The 17,537-nt window shown below is 44.4% G+C and overlaps 1 protein-coding gene across 2 annotated transcripts in view; it reads left to right on the top strand.

Moving 5' to 3' along the window:
• The first annotated feature begins 4,394 nt into the window (after positions 1-4,394).
• Positions 4,395-17,537, top strand: part of LOC148368585 (SH3 domain-binding protein 4-A-like) — a 39,810-nt gene continuing 26,667 nt past the window's right edge. For both annotated transcript variants that reach the window (XM_088330561.1, XM_088330560.1), the window contains exons 1-3: positions 4,395-4,504; positions 8,750-8,931; positions 12,057-14,320. In XM_088330561.1, the coding sequence (XP_088186687.1) occupies positions 8,793-8,931; positions 12,057-14,320 (2,403 nt within the window). In that variant the 5' untranslated portion in view covers positions 4,395-4,504; positions 8,750-8,792. The remainder of the gene's footprint in view (positions 4,505-8,749; positions 8,932-12,056; positions 14,321-17,537) is intronic.

Consider the following 17,537-nt stretch of genomic DNA (forward strand, 5'->3'; position numbering starts at 1 on the left):
CCCGTATCCTTTTTCTGTTTCCTGTCTCGATCCCTGATCCAAGCTCCGTTCTCCTGTCCCGGCTACCCGTATCCTGAATCTGTTTCCTGTATCGATCCCCGATCCAAGCTACGTTCTCCTGTCTTGGCTACCTGTATCCTGACACGATTTATGAAAAAATAAATACTATTAATAAATCCAGTTTTTCGTGCAGGGATGTACGATTGTAAGTGGGCTATAGGCTCCCAAAAGGCTGAATCGATTTTCGGGAAAGTTTACAGAGATGTACTTCAAGCCTCTGGGGTTGTTTTTAGCTAGGTTTCGTATCAAGGCTCCCCCAATCAAAAACAACAAACTCAATAAACATCTGCTTCCGTGAACAAGGGGAACTGTATGCGGTCATACTGCTCTTTGGCACTCCCTGGTGGCTGTCTGTATTTTTTCAACAAACCACGGCCCAAGTAGAATGCCAGGTAATTATGATTATTCATAAATAAATAAAAAAAACGTAAACTGTCACAGTTGCCATGGCGCCCAATTGGCCCCGCCCGTGTGGCGCCAGCTGCGGCTCATTGATAGATAGGCTTTCTGTCTATTTAAGCTCAGTGCTCTCATTATTCCTTTGTCAGTCCGTCAACGAACCTCTGCCCCGCAAGACGTGGGTTTTGACTCGGTCCTGTTTCCTGTTGGTATTCCCTGTCCGGTATTGTTACCGTTTATTTTTGTCCTGTTTAATATCGGTTTCCAGTTTCGTTCCTGTCTAGTTTGCCCTGTTTAATTTCGATATCCTGTTGTGATATCATTCCTGTCTGTCCCGTTGTTTAATATCGGTCTCCAGTTTCGTTCCCGTCGAGTTTGTCCGGTTTAATTTCAATATCCTGTTTTGATATCGATCCTGTCTGTCCCGTCCTGTCTGGTATCGACCCCATCTGTCCGATATCAACTTGGGCAATTGGTATCGATCTCGTCGGCCTCTGGCTTCCTATCATTTCTCCCCATACTGCTGCCAAATGCGCATGACTCCCCATTTCCCATTAAATAAAAGGCTTGTGTGAGTAACGTCACGCGCTTGGGTCCTGACCCTTTTCTGATTCATGACAATTTAGGTGTTACATGCTTATTTATGGGTGTATTTAGTGATACATCATATATATCGTAGCTATTTTTTCATAAATCTATTATTTATATCAGTCATCGATAGTGTGATTTCAGGTTGCTTATGTTTTATGTATTTTTAGAGCTAAATTATTTAAAATGGCTGCTTTGAAGTATATGCAAATTAAAGAGAGTGGCATCTCATTATAATGACTAAACGGGCCGCCATCCGGCCTGCTGGTCAAGACGAAAATTTCACTTTGAAAGGAGGACAAAAGTCCACTGCCGCATTAAAGGGACAGTGTGTATAAATGGGCGCCCCCTAATGGCAAAAAAACCCCAACAACAAGCAATATTGATTTGAATAATTAGCCAAAAACATGACATAATTGTCTGTTATCTAAAACTGAAAACATCGTGAAAAGCCAAATAATAATAAGAAAAATGATCACTCTCTAGTTTGTATTCTTCCTTATGCTTTGTAGCGTTCCTTTTCAGTTGCACAACACAATACAGCGACACGTGTTGATACTTAATGGTGAATCATGCAACAATATTTGACTGTTGTTCTGTTTTCTTTTTCTCCAATAGCATCATATATAGCAGGGGTGTCAAACTCATTTGAACTCGGGGGCCACACCATAGAACAAACATTCAGTCGGGGGCCGGACTAGTAGATTCAAGAGAAAGAAAAAGAGAGATAAAGAAATAAGAGAAAGAGGGAGGGAAAAGGAGAGAGGGCGGGACAAAAAAAGAAAAAAAGAGAGAGGGAGAGAGCGTGAGAAGCAAAAGATAAAAAGTCGTGAGAGAGGGGGAAAAGAGAGGGAGAGGAAGAAAGAAAGCCAAAGAGAAAGAGAAAGACAGAAGGAGAGAAAAGAGAAAATAAAGCGCAAAGGGTATGAAGAGAGAAAGAGAAAAGAGAAAAAAGGAAAAAAAGGAAGTTAGAGCAAATGAAGTTAAAAAGACAGAGAGAGAAAGAGACAAAGAGCAAAAAAGGAAGAGAAAGAGACACAGAGAGTGAAAGAGACGGAGACAGAGTGGGAGAAAAGGGGTGGAAAAGAGAGAGAGAGAGAGAGAGAGAGAGAGTGAGAAACAAAACATAAAAAGTCCTGAGAGAGGGAGAAAAGAAAGGGAGAGGAAGAAAGAAATCCAAAGAGAAACAGAAAGACAGAAAAGAGAAAAGAAAGCGCAAAGGGTATGAAGAAAGTAAGAGAAAAGAGAGAAAAGGAAAAAAGGACACACAGAGAGAAAGAGACAAAGAGCAACAAAGGAAGAGAAAAAGAGAGACACAGAGAGTGAAAGAGACGGAGACAGAGTGGGAGAAAGAGAGAAAGAGAGAGAGAGAGAGAGAGAGAGAGACAGAGTGGGAGAAAGAGAGAGAGAGGGAGAGAGTCAGAGAGAGACAGTGAGAGAGAGAGAGAGAGAGAGAGAGAGAGAGACAGTGAGAGAGAGAGAGAGAGAGAGAGAGAGAGAGACAGAGTGGGAGAAAGAGAGAGAGAGGGAGAGAGTCAGAGAGAGACAGTGAGAGAGAGAGAGAGAGAGAGAGAGAGACAGTGAGAGAGAGAGAGAGAGAGAGAGAGAGAGAGAGAGACAGTGAGAGAGAGAGAGAGAGAGAGAGAGAGAGAGAGAGAGAGAGAGAGAGAGAGAGTCAGAGAGAGACAGTGAGAGAGAGAGAGAAAGAAATGCAAGTACAGTGTCTTTGAGAGAGGAACCTGGCTTTGGCAACATCAAGTTGAAGTATTTCAACCTGCAGCTTGTTTTTCTCTTGCGCTTCTCTGAGTGTTGTCTCGCGGGCCGGATTCAATCCCTTAGCGGGCCTGATCTGGCCCGCGGGCCGCTTGATTGGCACCTGTGAGATTTAGAATGCTTATCAATTTAGCAGCTAATGCTAGTTGCATGGACCTTAACTGCTAACGTTAGCATTGTGCACACGGTTGATATACACTTACTTGTCAGGATCAGAACGGAAACAGGACCTAATTGCCGAACGTTTCTCACAAGTTTTATCGAAGGAAAGAGGAAGGGCTGCACCCACGATCCAGTGTTCACTGGACGTGGGAAGCAAGTTGCTCTCATACTCGAATTGTGATCCGAACACGGAAGTGGATCCCCAGTAGCGAGCGATGGCGGTGTCAGGGACGGAAAAACTGGTCAGTAGCCGGGACAGGAAGAGCAAGGCGTGGTCGGGGTCAGAAACGAGTCGCAAGCCAGAACGGGAGAGTAGACGTAGTCAGGGACAAAAAGAGGTCGAAAGCTGGGACGGGAGAGCAGACGTGGTCAGGATCAAAAACAGGTCGAAGCCGGGGAACAGACAGAAGCAAAAAACGGGACAGGTAGGAGTCAGGGTTGAAAAAGGCTTGCCTAGTATACACTGAGGTTTGCAGACAGACTGACAAAAGGGGACAGACAGGACTGGGTTCAAATACTGACCGGGAGCCAATCAGAACCACGCCAAATGAGCGGGCGCAGCTGAGTCACATCAGTAATCAGGACAGGTAGTTTATAAAAAAAAACTGACACGGCTGAACAGAATTGGCATTAAAAATAAATGATTAGTATTCTTTTGGTTATCTGCAAATAGTCATAAGCCGGGACGGGAGAGCAGACGTGGTCAGGATCAAAAACGGGACAAAGCTGGAGACAGACAGGAGCAAAAACGGGACAGGTGGGAGTCAGGGTCGAAAACGGCTTGCCTAGTATACACTGAGGTTCGCAGACGGACTGACAACAGGAGATTGGCAGGACAGGGTTTAAGTATGGACAGGGAGCCAATCAGAGCCCGCAGCGGTTGGCGCCAAATGAGCGGGCATAGGTGAGTCACGTGACAATCATGACACTTAGTATAGTGTAAATATTTGATCATTTTATACCCCTCGGCTGTCTCTTTCAATGAAAAAGTCAGCGAGTCTTCTTCTTTTTAATCGTTTTTCAAGTCACAAAACTAAAATAAAATATCGCTTTAGGAGGTCGTGAGTGACTTGAAAAACGCGATATAAATGCAGACCATTTATATATGTGTTTTTTGGTGAAAATTACACTTTTATTTTGTAGGTCTCGGCGTCCGGTTGACGGATTCTGGACGGGTCTTTGGCTCCTCCCATCGCAGTGCGATTTTTTTTAGAGAAAATAAAAATAGATTTTTGGAATACAAAAAAATGTGAAATATTTATATATGTATTTTCTAAAATAATACTTTTAAAATAGTCCCGTATTCTGTAATCTGAGTTTGCGCGTATTTGGCTCCTCCCTCTTCCGTGACGTCATCACTCCTGATCCCACGCGGACCACGGCAGCTGGGGTCCAGTTGAAGAGAAGACTTCCTAAGCGGCAAACGAGAATTTTTTTTATTTTTTATTTTTATCTATTTTCTAAAGTTTTATATCTGGAATCTTGAAATGGGACCGAGGAGAAACGAGAACAGGAAAGCAAGGTGAGTTTTGTCTACTTTGCATGATTTATTGAACTGTTTTATACATAAATAGTGGCATGCAATGCTTTTTAAACGGAGTTTATACTTTTTATTTTTATTTTTAAGTATTTCCTCTTTTTAAAATAAATATTTGGAACCAATCTATATTCTAAGGAGGTAAGAATAACTTCCGCAACATATTTTAAGATATTTTTATTTTAGATTTTTCGAAATATACATTTATGGACGTGGATTGTTTTAGTTTTTTTTTTAAATAATTTAAATAATGTAATACAATTTATTTGATAATGTGTTATAGTTTCTACTTTTTGTACCAACGTTTTTCAAGCAGAGAGCGACTTTTTAACAGTAATTAGTGAAAAAGGCACCTAGTTTCATACGCATTTATAATATAACATGTTATCATGTTATTATTATGTTGTTACTACGTTATTATCAGTTATAATTATTGTTATACAGTGTTTTATTTTTTTCACTAAGTGGTACCAGTTGTTTTCGTTTTTGTTTTTTTGTTTTTTTTGGGGGGGGGGGCAGGTAACTCCAAATCTTTATACTAAATATAATACTATATTAAATATTTATTTATTTACGGTATTTATTTAATTAGATAGTGTCAGACCATTTTTTGGGGTATATTCTTTAGAGTATTTGAAGTAGTAATAGTTGGATCAAATTTTATTTTTATTTTTGTCAACTCAAGTCCTGTTTATTTTTTATGGCCCTTAATCACAAAGGGTCTCAAATGGTTGCACAAACCACAGATTGTTGCAAACTACAGACTGTTATGACACCATCCCCTGATCTAGAACCTACATGAGGGCAAGGAAAAACTCAAAAACCTCAAGTCTAGTCCTGTTTATTTGTGACGCCCTTAATCACAAGGAGTCTCAAAGGGCTGCAAAGACCACAGACTAGCAAACTACAGACTGTTATTACGGCATCCCCTGATCTAAAACCTACATGAGGGCAAGGAAAAACTCAAAAACCTCAAGTCATGTTCATTTGCGACACCCTTAATCGCAAGAAGTCTCAAAGGGCTGCATAGACCACAGATTATTGCAAACTACAGACTATTAAGACACCATCCCCTGATCTAAAACCTACATGAGGGCAAGGAAAAACTCAAAAACCTCAATTCAAGTCATGTCAATTTGTGACGCCCTTAATCACAAGGAGTCTCAAAGGGCTATACAGACTATTATGCGGATCTCTTCTTGGCTCATGGGATCACTGGTAAGACCAGCGTTTTCAGAGCGAAGGCTCCGGACCGGAACATAGGGGGGCATTAAATCTGAAAGATATGAGGGAGCAAGTCCATGCCTGATTTGGTATACTACCAACAGAACCTTAAAATCACATCTTGAGCTAACAGGGAGCCAATGCAGTTTAGCTAAAATCGGGGTCATGTGATCAAACTTTCTTCTCATCTCATTAGCCGTACCGCTTATCCTCATTAGGGTCGCGGGGGGGCTGGAGCCCATCCCAGCCATCTTCGGGCAGTGGGCAGGGGACACCCTGAACTGGTTGCCAGCCAGTCGCAGGGCACACGGGGACAGACAACTCATTCGCTCATTCACACCTAGGGACAATTTGGACCGGCCAATTCACCTGAAATGCATGTTTTTGGAATGTGGGAGGAAACCGGAGTGCCCGGAGGAAACCCACGCAAGCACGGGGAGAACATACAAACTCCGCACAGAAAGTCTGGAGCTGGATTTGAACCCACGACAGGTCCCTATGACATGAACTGTGCCGCACAAGCGCTAACCACTGCGCCGCCGTGCTGCCCCAAACTTTCTTGTCTTGGTTAAAAGCCTCGCTGCAGCATTTTGTACCAGCTTCAGGCTCTTGATTTTGGACTTCGGGAGACCGGAGAGTAGGGTATTACAGTCATCGAGATGGGAGGTAACGAACATATGGGGCAGCATGGGGCGTAATTTAGCAATGGTGCAAAGATAGAAAAAAGCTGTTCTAGTAATATTCTCAACGTGAACGAAAAAAACCGGAAAGTAATATAATAATATAAACAATAGAGAACAATAACCTTCTACTTTTTTCAGGTTGTTCTTCGTCATCAGTTTCCCAATAAACTAAAGCTTTTATTTTGTCAAATCTTCTAAGATATCAAAATGAAGAGTAATGATTCCAATTGCCGTCTCGTTTATTTCAATGAAAGGATTTGAAACGGATGCCGACTGTTTTTCCTGCTCTTGCAAATGAGCGAGTCTTACTTAGCCTTGCCAGGAAGCTGAGCTGCTAATCTGAAAATCCTCACTTCACACAACAAGGCTGGCTAGTTCGCACGCTGCAAAACACTTCATCCTTTCTTTTGTATGCTCCAGGGGCGTAACCAGCCCGTTTTGAGGGGTGCTCAAGCACCCCCAAAGATGATAGCATTCTTTAAACTCTCTTTTCCTTATTAAAATAATGGGATAGGCTTTAACAATATTTTGTATTTTGTTGCATTTCTGGTGTAATATTCCTTTAGAAGTAATTTTGTATTAGAGTATTACTTCGTTGGTACTTTTGAAGGATTTCTATTAAAGTGTTTTTGAAGTAATTCCAAAGTGGTATTTTTGTATTAATTCCAAAATGTGAACACAGTAGTAACATAGGAGTAACACAGTAGTAACACAGTAGTAACATAGCAGTAACACAGTACTGTAGTAACATAGTAGTAACTCAGAAATAACATAGCAGTAGCCCAGTAGTAACACAGTTGTTACCCAGTAGTAACACAGTACTGTAGTAACATAGTAGTAGCACAGTAGTAACACAGTCGTAACACAGTAGTAACACAGTAGTAATACAGTACTGTAGTAACACAGTATTAACACAGTAGTAACATAGCAGCAACACAGTAGTAACACAGTAGTAGCACAGTAGTAACACAGTCGTAACACAGTAGTAACACAGTAGTAATACAGTACTGTAGTAACACAGTATTAACACAGTAGTAACATAGCAGTAACACAGTACTGTAGTAACATAGTAGTAACTCAGAAATAACATAGCAGTAACCCAGTAGTAACACAGTTGTTACCCAGTAGTAACACAGTACTGTAGTAACATAGTAGTAGCACAGTAGTAACACAGTCGTAACACAGTAGTAACACAGTAGTAATACAGTACTGTAGTAACACAGTATTAACACAGTAGTAACATAGCAGCAACACAGTAGTAACACAGTAGTAGCACAGTAGTAACACAGTCGTAACACAGTAGTAACACAGTAGTAATACAGTACTGTAGTAACACAGTATTAACACAGTAGTAACATAGCAGTAACACAGTACTGTAGTAACATAGTAGTAACTCAGAAATAACATAGCAGTAACCCAGGAGTAACACAGTTGTTACCCAGTAGTAACACAGTACTGTAGTAACATAGTAGTAACACAGAAATAACATAGCAGTAACACAGTTGTAACCCAGTAGTAACACAGTACTGTAGTAACATAGTAGTTACACAGAAATAATATAGCAGTTACCCAGTAGTAACACAGTTGTAACCCAGTAGTAACACAGTACTGTAGTAACACAGTATTAACACAGTAGTAACATAGCAGTAACACAGTAGTAACACAGTACTGTAGTAACATAGTAGTAACATAATAGTAACACAGTAGTGACACAGTAGTGACACAGTAGTAACACAGTACTGTAGTAACATAATATTAACACAGTATTAACATAGTATTAATATAGTAGAAACACAGTAGTAACACAGTACTGTAGTTGCATAGCAGTAACACAGTCGTAACACAGTAGTAATAGTAACATAGCAGTAACACAGTAGTAACACAGCAGTGACATAGTATTAACATAGTAATGGCATAGTAACAACACAGTAATAACATAGTAATAACATCGTAATAACATGGAATTTTAAAACTTCATTCCAATATATTTGTCAATCGTGATAATTTGCGTGACACTTAATCGTGACAGCTTAGCCTTAATTAGTAATCGAAAGTAACCCAATTGGAAATATCAAAGTCCAAAATAAATTGAGAATCATTTCTTTTCCCGACTATAAGCCGCACTGGATTATAAGGCGCGTCCTCAAAATATATAGAAATAATATTTATTTCATGCATAAAACGCAGCAGACTATAGGGCGCAGTAAGAGATAATCGTTTTTACACTTTGGGCTGATGATCGAGGTGACACTTTACCACCGGTGCTACAGATTACATAGGAAAAGGCACGAGCGCTTATCTCATCATCACACTTTCTTTTCAGATGCGACGCGTTTAAAGATCTCGGGTCCTGCTGAGTTAGCGTCATGGCCGCTCATCGAATCCTGACCAGCGCGGCTCCCCCCCTCCCTCGTTGCAAATCCGAGGGGACCCTCGGAGACCTGGACCGAGGGAGTCCTGGCGACCCGGCAGGGGTCCGAAGACCGCACGAGACCTCCGTTAAAGGTAGGGTGGATTTGCTCATTTTTGGGGTCCCCGGTTGAAGCTTTGTTCCGAATGCTCGGCTTGCGCTAATGAGCTTAGCTCCGAGTAGACTTTGCTTCGCTCCCCCGTCCCGGTTGTTTTTCAGGAAATGAAGGAAAATGAAAATCCGCTGAGAAGTGGAAGCCACGACGGGGGAAACCAGGACAAGACTCTGGTCTCAAGGGGTCAAGGATGCCGAGAGAAGCACAAGAGCGAAATGAGCTGCAGTTTGAAATATGTCCACTGGATGTCGCAAAATGTTATTTTTCTCTCTCTTTCTTCTTTCTCTTTCTCCTACTCTTTCTCTTTTTTGCCTCTCTTTTTAACTCTCTAGCTTTATATCTAACTCTTCTCTCACCCCTATCTTTCTCTCTGTCTCTATTTCTCTCTCTCTTTCTCTCCTTCTCTCTTTCTCTGTATATTTCTCTCTTTCTTATCTGTACACTCTTTCTCATCCTCTCTTGCTGCCTTTTTGTTTCTTTCTTTTACTCTTTCATCTTCTTTTCTTTCTTTCTCTTTTTCTCTCTAATTCCCCCTTTCTCTCTTTCTTTCTCACTTTGTTGACCTTACTTGACAGTCTTTCCTTCTCTCTCTATTTATCTTACTCACTCCTTTTCTCTCTGTGTTCTTTTTTCTTTCTTTCTTTTTCCCTCATTTTTTTTCTCTTTGTTTTTCTCTCTTTGTTTTTCTTTACCCTTTCTTATCTTTCTTTCTTTCCCTCTCTTTCTTTCTATTTTTATCTTTGTCTCTGTCTGCCTCTTTCTCCTTTCTCTTTCTTTCTTCCTCTCTTTCTCTCTTTCTCTCTTTTTTCTTTGTGTCTCTATTCCTTTCCCTCTTTCTCTTTCTTTTGTAGTCTCTTGTCTCTTTTTTCTCTCTCTTCTTTTCTTATCTTTCTCTATTTCTTTCTTTCTCTCTTTCTCTTTCTCTTTATTTTTCTCTTGTTCTCAATCTATTTCTTTCTCTCTTTCCTTCTCTCTTCCACTCCCGTCCTGGCTCTCTTTTTCTCTTCCTTTATTTCTCTCTCATGCTCTCTCTGAGTCTCTCTCTCTCTCTCTCTCTCTCTCTCTCTCTCTGTTTTTCTCCATCCTTATTTCTTTCTCTTTAGTTTACTAGTCCAGACGCTTTGAGAGGTTTTTTTTTCTCTACCATGTGGCCCCCGAGCTCAAATGAGTTCAACACCCTTTAGTCACTGGAGGGTTCTCAAACTCGCGGCCCCTGGGCTAACTGTGGACTGCAATATGATACTTTGGGGGCCCCACTAAATATGAACGCAAATATGGACGCCATTTCTTTGATCATTGGTTAGACAGGGCTCAAATTTTGCATGCTAATGTTTAAGATGGATGTAGATCTGACCTGCAATGTGATTGGCTAGAAACTTCCTGGTTTGATCCTAGGACTATATGTACACATCACATACTTTTGAAAAATTGGCCGACAATGCGCGCTCCTTTCTTAAAGGAAAAGATGGACAAGAGACCGGCATTTCCACACGGGGGCAGATTTAATTTCTTAAACAATTTAACTAAGTGAACTCCATCGAATTAGCCGAATTAGTTTCGCTCGAGTCTCCGTCAAGCCTCCTCTCTCGATCTTCTGCCTTTCTTCCTCTGCCCACGTTTTTTCCGCAAGCTGGTGTACCGGCTCCTCCCATGGGCGTGCCAATGAAAGCTCCCGCGTGGGGTCCACCCCCTCGCCTCGATGTCTGGAGAAACTCAAAACAACACAGAGCGTTTATCAAAACAATGCCTGACGTCCTTCGTCAGAGTCCTGTTATCAAAATTCCCCAGCCAAAACATTCCGAATTTGGAACAGCGTGACCTGAAGCCCACTCAGTGAAAAAGTTCATTGCCCTCGATAAATGTAACTTGTATTTAATCGTATAAAATCCTTTATAGTAAAATGTATAAAATCCTTCATGGTGTACCAGATTCTGATAACTCGTTATCCTCCCAAAATTGTGTATCAGTTTTTCGCAAACAATTTCCAATTGGGCAGCACGGTGGCGCAGTGGTTAGCGCGTGCGCGGCACAGTTCTAAGGTCTCGGGAACCTCCTGTGTGGCTTCAAATACAGCTACCGGACTTCCTGTGCGGAGTTTGTATGTTCTCCCCGTGCTTGCGTGGGTTTCCTCTGGGCACTCCGGTTTCCTCCCACATTCTAAAGCAGGGGTGTCAAACTCATTTTAATTCGGGGGCCACATGATAGTACAAACATTCTGTCGGGGGCCGGACTAGTAGATTAAAGTGAAAGAAAAAGAGAGATAAAGAAACAAGAGAAAGAGGGAGGGAAAAGGAGAGAGGGCGGGACAGAGAAAGAAAAAGAGAGAGAGGGAGAGAGCGTGAGAAACAAAAGAGATAAAAAAAGTCGTGAGAGAAGGGAAAAAAAATGGGAGAGGAAGAAAGAAAGAAACCCAAAGAGAAATAGAAAGACAGATGGAGAGAAAAGAAAAAAGAAAGCGCCAAGGGTAGGAAGAGAGAAAGAGAAAAGAGGGAAAAGAAAATAAGGAAGTTAGAGCAAAAGAAGTTAAAAAGACACTGAGAGAGAAAGAGACAAAGAGCAACAAAGGAAGGGAAAAAGAGAGACACAGAGAGTGAAAGAGACAGAGACAGAGAGTGGGAGAAAAGGGGTGGAAAAGAGAGAGAGAGAGAGAGAGAGAGAGAGAGAGAGAGAGAGAGATACAAGAACAGTGTCTTTGTTCGAGGCACCTGGCTTTGGCAACATCAAGTTGACATATTTCAACCTGCAGCTTGTTTTTCTCTTGCGCTTCTCTGAGCGTTGTCTCGCGGGCCGGATTCAATCCCTTAGCGGGCCGGATCTGGCCCGCGGGCCGCCTGTTTGACACCTGTGTTCTAAAGACATGCATTTCAGGTGGATTGGCCGGTCCAAATTGTCCCTAGGTGTGAATGAGCGAGCGAGTTGTCTGCCCCTGTGTGCCCTGCCATTGGCTGGCAACCAGTTCAGGGTGTCCCCTGCCCACTGCCCGATGATTGCTGGGATGGGCTCCAGCACCCCCGCGACCCTACTGAGGATAAGCGGTGCAGCTAACGAGATGAGATGAATTTCCAATTGTCCGTACAGATTTTCTGTCTTGTCTTTTACTTTCAGTGCCTTCCGCCAGTGCCTTAAGACTGGACACGTCGGCCTCCTACGCAGCTGCAGAGGAAGTGGTCGCCATCAAGGACTATCTACCCCGCAGTCTAACCACCCTGAAATTCTGCAAAGGCGATCGACTTTTTGTCCTGGACACGTCCAACGGCGAGTGGTGGTACGCTCACAATCACCGAGAGATGGGATACATCCCCGCCGCATACGTCCGACGTCTGGACTTCAGGAACTCTTCGCTAAGTGACAGCGGCATGATTGACACTCTTGAGGATGAAGACGAAGTTCTCAAGGAAGGCTTAGGAGAGTGGACGGGGGACCCCGAGAACTCGTTTGCTCGTCCCTTGGAACCAAGCTACAAAAACGAAAGTGTAGCACAGTCTGTCGATCTGATCCTGTTTGATTCACCTCCACAATCGGGTGGCATTGACTTTAACACCGATGATTTCAAGTTTGGTGACCTCAGCGGTTGTCCCGATCGACCGGCGCGACCATTCCTCAGAAATAATCCTCTTCTCAGGAGCCAACGTTCCCATAGTCTTTCCCAGCTCTCGGTGCTCCACGCACAATCAAATCCAAGCTTACCTTCCTCTTGTTTCTTCACGGGCCTGAAGTCCCCTTGCCCGGAGCAGTTTCAGAGCCGTGAGGACTTCAGAACGGCGTGGCTCAACCATCGGAAGCTGGCCAGGTCATGCCACGATCTGGAGTCCCTGGGCCAGAGTCCAGGGTGGGGTCAGACCCAACCAATCGAGACTAGCGTTCTGTGCGTGCTGGAAAGCGGCGGCGGTGTCGTCCAACTGCCGGACACCCACATCACCTTGCACGTACCGGAGGGTCACGTATGCACGGGAGACCAACAGCAGATCTCCATGAAGGCCTTATTGGATCTTCCCTCGGAGCTCAACAATGACCGTTGCTCCACTGTCAGTCCTGTGGTAGAGATCAAGCTCAGCAACATGGAGACCGAGACTTTCGTCACCTTGGATATTCAAGTCTCGGTCACTATCAAGAAGGACTGCGATCACTCTGCCGAGGTCATCTGCGTTCGGAGTGACTGCAAAGACGGGCCCTACACGCCCATCCCTGGTTGTTACATTTATAAAGACATGGTCCAGGTGCGGTTGGAAGGTCTTGAACCGTGCATGTACGTGGCAGTTGTGGTGCAGTCCCTGTGCGTCAGTCACGGCAGGACCGTGTGGGACTACATGGAAAGGAAGGTAACTCTTGGTGTTTATGGACCCAAGCATATCCACCCTTCCTTTAAAACGGTAGTTGCCGCGTTCGGGCATGACTGCGCACCCAAAACCTTACTGGTGAATAACGCAGCTTGCTCTACATCCCCAGGCACCTTCCATTTGTGGGGGAAGCAACATTTTGTGCTGGGGTCTCCCCAAGACCTTCAAGTAGGGTTGTACCCCAATGTCACCAACTATCAGATCAAATCCTGCCTCGGTGCCGGGATGATCCGAGGAGTCCAACTGAAAATGGGCAAGGTCAGCCGCCTCATGTATACCATCTCGTCCCTCGACCCCAACACCCTGTCGGACTTTACCCTCAGGGTCCAGGTCAAGGACTCTCTTGACTGCATCCTCACCCAGTTTTGCATCCAAACGCCACAACTGCCGCCAAATACCGGAGCTAGGACCACAGGCCAGAGGAGGTTCTTGAAAAAGAAAGAGGTGGACAAAATCACCCTGTCGCCTCTGGCTGTCATGTCCAAATACACCAACTTTCAAGACCGTCGCGTAACCAGCCTGAAATTCGGAAAACTGATCAAAACGGTGATCCGGCAGCACAAGAGTAGCTACCTGTTGGAGTACAAGAAGGGCGACGTCATCGCTCTGCTCAGCGAGGACAAAATCAAGCTGAGGGGGCAGTTGCGCTCCAAAGAATGGTACATCGCCTTCTATCAGGGCAAGATAGGCCTGGTCCACGCCAAGAACGTTTTGGTCCTGGGGAAGGTCAAGCCTGTTCACTGGTGTGGACCGGACCTGACCACCGGCATGCTCCTGGAACAGATCCTCAAACCTTGCAAGTTCCTGACCTACATCTATGCCACCGTCAGGACGGTTCTGATGGAGAACGTGGCCAACTGGAGGAGCTTCGCCGAAGCTCTAGGCTACGGGAACCTGTCCCTGGACTACTTCTGCCGGACCCAACTGGAAAACGAGTCTGAGAAGGTGGCTTGCGTTCTGGAGAAACTTAAGGAGGAGTGCACAAATGCGGAAAACCGAGAGAGGAAATCCTTCCAGAGGGAGCTCATGATGGTGAGTCGGATTGTTAATGTAAAGTCAATGGGCTGGATTTAGTCAAAATATTTGTTAGATGGACCTGGAGGAAAAAAAAAAACTTGATTACCGTATTCATTCATGCGGAACGCATTTTATTACCTAAAAAAACTTCAAAGTTTGGGTACACGTTATACACGAGGTATTACCGTATTCGCGCAATCAGTCGAAAAATATCGCTCACCAAAGTCACAAAACATAGGATGCAATGGGAATTGAACTCGGGTTGCGGCAGTGAAAGTGCATAATCCTAAGCACTAGATAACCAGTAATACAGATGACACTCTTAGAACCAAAATAGGAAGAGGACCCAGATGCGTAACGTTAACACAAACGCCAGTGATTCGGCGATCGCTGGGAGGAAGAAGTAAGGCAGAAGTCCGGCGTGGAACAACAGGAAGCTAGAGGCCGACGAGATCGATACCGGATACACAAACAGATAGCGGACAGACGGGGTCAATACCGGACAGGACAGACAGGATCGATACCAGATAAACGAGCAGATACCGGACTGACGTTGTCGATACAGGACAGGACGAGACAGACTGGATTTATACCAGATACACAAGCAAATACCGGACAGACCGGATTGATACCGGACAGGACAGGACAGACAGGATCGATATCAGATACAGGAGACGGGAGATAGATATCAGACAGGACGAGACAGATGAAACTAGAGACTGGCGAAAGATATCGGACAGGATGAGACAGGCGGGATCGATACCGGATACAGGAGATTGTAGTAAGGTATAGGACAGGACGAGACAGACGGGATCGATACCAGACACTGGAGACTGGAGTCCGATATCAAACAGGACCAGATAGGCGGGAACGATACCCGATACTGGAGATTGTAGCAAGGTATCAGACAGGACGAGAGAGACAGGATCGATACCAGACACTGGAGACTGGAGTCCGATATCAAACAGGACGAGATAGACAGGAACGATATCTGATACTGGAGATTGTAGCAAGGTCTCAGACAGGACGAGACAGACGGGATCGATACCAGACACTTGGGACTGGAGTCCGATATCAAACAGGACGAGATAGATGGGATCGATACCCGATACTGGAGATTGTAGCAAGGTATCAGACAGGACGAGACAGACGGGATCGATAACAGACACTAGAGACTGGAGTCTGATATCAAACAGGACGAGATAGGCGGGAACGATACTCGATACTGGAGATTGTAGCAAGGTATCAGACAGGACGAGAGAGACAGGATCGATACCAGACACTGGAGACTGGAGTCCGATATCAAACAGGACGAGATAGACAGGAACGATATCTGATACTGGAGATTGTAGCAAGGTCTCAGACAGGACGAGACAGACGGGATCGATACCAGACACTTGGGACTGGAGTCCGATATCAAACAGGACGAGATAGATGGGATCGATACCCGATACTGGAGATTGTAGCAAGGTATCAGACAGGACGAGACAGACGGGATCGATAACAGACACTAGAGACTGGAGTCTGATATCAAACAGGACGAGATAGGCGGGAACGATACTCGATACTGGAGATTGTAGCAAGGTATCAGACAGGACGAGAGAGACAGGATCGATACCAGACACTGGAGACTGGAGTCCGATATCAAACAGGACGAGATAGACAGGAACGATATCTGATACTGGAGATTGTAGCAAGGTCTCAGACAGGACGAGACAGACGGGATCGATACCAGACACTGGAGACTGGAGTCCGATATCAAACAGGACCAGATAGGCGGGAACGATACCCGATACTGGAGATTGTAGCAAGGTATCAGACAGGACGAGAGAGACAGGATCGATACCAGACACTGGAGACTGGAGTCCGATATCAAACAGGACGAGATAGACAGGAACGATATCTGATACTGGAGATTGTAGCAAGGTCTCAGACAGGACGAGACAGACGGGATCGATACCAGACACTTGGGACTGGAGTCCGATATCAAACAGGACGAGATAGATGGGATCGATACCCGATACTGGAGATTGTAGCAAGGTATCAGACAGGACGAGACAGACGGGATCGATAACAGACACTAGAGACTGGAGTCTGATATCAAACAGGACGAGATAGGCGGGAACGATACTCGATACTGGAGATTGTAGCAAGGTATCAGACAGGACGAGAGAGACAGGATCGATACCAGACACTGGAGACTGGAGTCCGATATCAAACAGGACGAGATAGACAGGAACGATATCTGATACTGGAGATTGTAGCAAGGTCTCAGACAGGACGAGACAGACGGGATCGATACCAGACACTTGGGACTGGAGTCCGATATCAAACAGGACGAGATAGATGGGATCGATACCCGATACTGGAGATTGTAGCAAGGTATCAGACAGGACGAGACAGACGGGATCGATAACAGACACTAGAGACTGGAGTCTGATATCAAACAGGACGAGATAGGCGGGAACGATACTCGATACTGGAGATTGTAGCAAGGTATCAGACAGGACGAGAGAGACAGGATCGATACCAGACACTGGAGACTGGAGTCCGATATCAAACAGGACGAGATAGACAGGAACGATATCTGATACTGGAGATTGTAGCAAGGTATCAGACAGGACGAGACAGACGGGATCGATACCAGACACTTGGGACTGGAGTCCGATGTCAAACAGGACGAGATAGACGGGATCAATACAGCACAGGATACCCAAACAGGAAACCTGAGTCAAAACACACGTCTTGCGGGTGCAGAGGTTTGTTGACGGACTGACCAAGGGTGAGTGAGAGCACTGAGCTTAAATAGGAGGGAAGCCAATCAGTCAACGAGCCGCAGGTGGCGCCAAACGGGCGGGGCCAATTGGGGCAATGGGCAACCGTGACAGACACATTAAAAGGCATTTGATTTTTTTTTCTCATTATGACACTATTGTCACAAAACTATAAACAAATGTTAAACAATAGAGAAAACACAAAAATTGCCCTACTTACAAACAGTTCCGGACGATCGTTCGTAAGTTGAATTTGTACGTAAGTTGCTTCTATATTTTGTATGTTTAAGGCTTGTATAAGTAACCTGCATTGTTTTGTACTCAAAAATAAACATTTCATGAAATAATATGCTCTATAACAGGGGTGTCAAACTCCTTTTAACTCGGGGGGGGGGGGCACTCGATAGAACAAACATTCTGTCGGGGGCCGGACGAGTAGATTAAAAAGAAAGAAAAAG

Source organism: Urocampus carinirostris, chromosome 3 (genome assembly GCF_059441175.1).
Source record: "Urocampus carinirostris isolate Australia breed hairy pipefish chromosome 3, RoL_Ucar_1.0, whole genome shotgun sequence".
In the NCBI taxonomy this organism is placed as follows: Eukaryota; Metazoa; Chordata; class Actinopteri; order Syngnathiformes; family Syngnathidae; genus Urocampus; species Urocampus carinirostris.